General features: G+C 42.2%; 1 protein-coding gene across 1 annotated transcript in view; it reads right to left on the bottom strand.

Annotated features, from left to right (window-relative positions):
* The window catches only part of tmem116 (transmembrane protein 116), a 14417-nt gene that overhangs the window by 7201 nt on the left and 3743 nt on the right, over positions 1 to 3473 (bottom strand). The window contains exons 3-4 of the mRNA XM_015405065.1: positions 3339 to 3399; positions 3113 to 3244 (exon numbers count right to left, since the gene is read on the bottom strand). Coding sequence (XP_015260551.1) covers positions 3113 to 3244; positions 3339 to 3399 — 193 coding nt within the window. The remainder of the gene's footprint in view (positions 1 to 3112; positions 3245 to 3338; positions 3400 to 3473) is intronic.

The following is a 3473-nucleotide window of genomic DNA, read 5'->3' as shown; positions in this document are numbered from 1 at the left end:
ATACAAATATAAACAATTGTATTTCCTATTTATAGTTTGGGAGCTGGACTTGCCTTAATTCACACGTGGAATTTTGGCCAGAATTTGCTCCTAAGACCCTCTGGGGATAAAAGGACGTCTGTTGAGGTAGTTTAAACTCTATTTTCCGTACAAAACTAAAGACGTAACCACCAATGGGACGTCTTGATCATGTTTACTGACTATAGGTACGCTGATCTGACAGAACAACGGTTTAAGGTTTCATCAGCATCGAGACATCCAGGCGGCGGTTCATGAAGAACCAACCATCTGAGTGGGAGTTTGGAAACAGACGTTAGCGGTTTATGATAAGGTCTCCGGCTAGCGATCATTTTATCAATTGAACATTCTGAAAATTCATCGAGATATTGGGTAAAAAAAAAAAAAAAGTCATCAAAAAATTCTTTTTTTAATGCACTTATGATTATTTCATGATAAAAACACCAAAAATGATGCACGGAAATGAATGTTCTTCTCTATAACTGAAATCAACGTTTCATAACCCAGCATATCTTTACGGTTAACTTTAGCATGTGTAGCAAAGGATGCTAAAAAAAAAAGTTTCCTGTATTAAACATCAACATTTCAGACACCAACATCAGTTCAGGTCCAGAAGCTTCTGGAGAGAAAACGCTCAAACAAAAGATCCAAGTTAGTTTCAATTTGTTCTTTTAGACCAGGAAGGTTTGTTCACAGTTAATAAAAAGCTTTTATTATTGTCAGGTTTTGGTTTAGTGACTTCTCTCCTCTGCCTGGCTGTGTGTTTCCTGGACGGGGCCGCCTGTGGAGCTGGTTGACAGTTGCCTTTTGTATCTATGCTTCTTTTTCTATGTCTGCTTCTGTCTCCTTGAACCCCAGTGGGCCTCAGCAGATGGCCGCTCACACTGAGCCTGGTTCTGATGGAGGTTTCTTCCTGTTCAAAGGGAGTTTTTCCTCTCCACTGTCGCTACAAGCATGCTTAGTGTGAGGGATTGCTGAAGAGTCAATGAGTCGATGCAATCAGCTGGTTTTCCTTAGATAGGAAACTTTGAATCAATCTGACTGGATGATCTGGTGAACTGGAAAGTGACCTGAGATGACATGATGTGAATTGGAGCTATAGAAATAAACTGCATAGAATTGAATTCTCTGACTGAGTTATTCTTTTAGCAAAGATTATCTTCCAGACTGTTTATACTCCAGTCAACATCCATCACTAAACTATTTATCAATTTATCCAATAAATATTTTCAGCCCTAATTGTTCCAAACACATCAAGGCCAGATGTGTGCGATAAACCTCAGAGGGTTTAGCTGCTGCTTTTTACGCCAGATGTTGACCATGACGGTAGCTTTGCTGTTCTGGAGGGAAAATCCAGATTGTGAAGAGAAAACAGATGTTCTGGGTTCAACTCCAGGTTAGTACAGCCCCACTTAAAAATAAAAACTCATGACATTAAAAGTTACTTTCAGAATAACCCATTTAGAAGGCATGTCATCTGATTGAGGTTTTTTTTAGGTTTATGTACGAGTTAAAAAGAAAAACAAGTGAAGAAGCGTTCCTCAAAGCTGCATCCTCGGGTTCTGTTATTTTTATAAAAATATTCATGTCATTTGCACTTCTGCTTTATCAGCTTACAGAGAGGAACAAAAAGTGTAGCGTGCCAGAATTGAATCCATATTCAATTGACTTATACTACCTCAAGGTATCAAATCTCATGAAAGTAGCGGAGGTGGTGTCCTAGAGATTGGTGCATAGAACCTGTAATCCAGGGTGCGTTGACCCCAGACTGCTCCTCTGATGCTGCACATTAGGGACAGCCTTAAAAATATATTTTTTTTTAGCGGCCTAGTGGTTACTGCATAGAGATCCTGAGGTTGTGAGTTTGAAACCCACTCCCAAAAACTGCCCCTCTGGGTCCCTGAGTAAGACCATTAACCCCACGGTGCTGGCTGCTCACACTGAGCCTGGTTCTGCTGGAGGTTTTCGTCTTCTTAAAAGGGAGTTTTTCCTCTCCACTGTCGCTACAAGCATGCTTAGTGTGAGGGATTGCTGAAGAGTCAATGCCAGGCCACTTGGCTCTGTGGTCCTGAAAACGATACGAATCGGATCTTTTCAAATGCGACCTGTGTCTGAACGGGCAGGTCGCATTCATCCGACCTGAACGTCATTAATACCCGACAAAGGTCACGATTCTGCGTCTTGCTACGCAGAAGCGCCAAGAAAAACAACAACCGTGGCGGATGACGATGCAGAGAGCAGTATTTATGTTTGACCATATTGAAAAGATTGCGTTTTTATGGTTGGGAAAGATCGCTACCATCCATGTTTACTTCCGTAAACACGCTAGCCTGTGATGTCATCGCATGCGGGACACTTGCGTTGTATGACTGCAGTTCACACAGGAGATCACATAGGAGTCGCATATATTTGGAAATATGAACGGCAACGCAAAAAAAAAAAAAAAGGATTTCACAAAAAAACCCCGAAATTGAGCATTAAGGCATTCAGTGTGAATGTAGCCGATGAGTCGATGCAATCAGCTGGTTTTCCTTAGATAGAAAACTTTAAATCAATCACTGGATGATCTGGTGAACTGGAAAGTGACCTGAGATGACATGATGTGAATTGGAGCTATAGAAATAAACTGAATAGAATTGAATTGACATGTTTGCTAACCCTGAAAGTGTTAATATCATTGATTATTCAAGCTAAACTGGGTTAATGCATAATATGCATTTAGCAGAACAGCCTTCATCCTTCCTACGGATTTTTTTGTTATTTATTTCACTAATGGTAATTAACTACTTCCCCTACGTTGGCATGTCTTGGTCGTGGACGTCCTGGTATTCACACCAGTTCTGTGTTTAGTTAGAAACCGGATCAAAGCATTAGGACAGACTACAGCTTGTTATGTACACGTTGGTTCCCTGCCTGCGGTTTTAGCCTCAGATGGGTTTTTAAGGAAGCTGTTATTTCCTAACAGTGAAGGTTTTGTGCATTAGGAGGAAACGGGACGGCTCTAAATACAACTCATGGAAATTCCTCACATTTTCACTGATATTTCTAAAAAACTTTCCCCTAAAAACCCCAGAAGCAGCAGAGGGATGGCTACCTGCTCCACGGTGTGCAGGTTGTAGCAGAGCAGGCTGAGCTGGTTGCAGCGCTGCGAGTAGAGGACGGCTCCGATCAGCCAGCAGGCAGCCAGCAGCAGGTCGGCAACGCTGAGCTGGAACAGAGGCTGCAGCTGCAAAACCAACAACAGGACAGCAGCTTTAAAGATGTGCTGCGACACCAGAGCCCGGCCCAGATGTGAGCCTGAACCGGCTGGAGTGACTGACCTCAGGCGTATGGCTGAGTCTGGGAATAATCAGACAAATGATGGAGCCCGAACCAAGGATGCTGGGAAAAAGGAAACAATCTGCCGTTAATGATCAGAAAAATTAGCTTTCAGATAAAGGAAGAAAACTCAAAGC

This window comes from Cyprinodon variegatus, unplaced genomic scaffold, assembly GCF_000732505.1.
Source record: "Cyprinodon variegatus isolate N-32 unplaced genomic scaffold, C_variegatus-1.0 Scaffold1974, whole genome shotgun sequence".
NCBI lineage: Eukaryota > Metazoa > Chordata > Actinopteri > Cyprinodontiformes > Cyprinodontidae > Cyprinodon > Cyprinodon variegatus.
The sequence above is the reverse complement of the archived record's forward strand: the minus strand, read 5'-3'. Positions and strand labels throughout refer to the sequence as shown.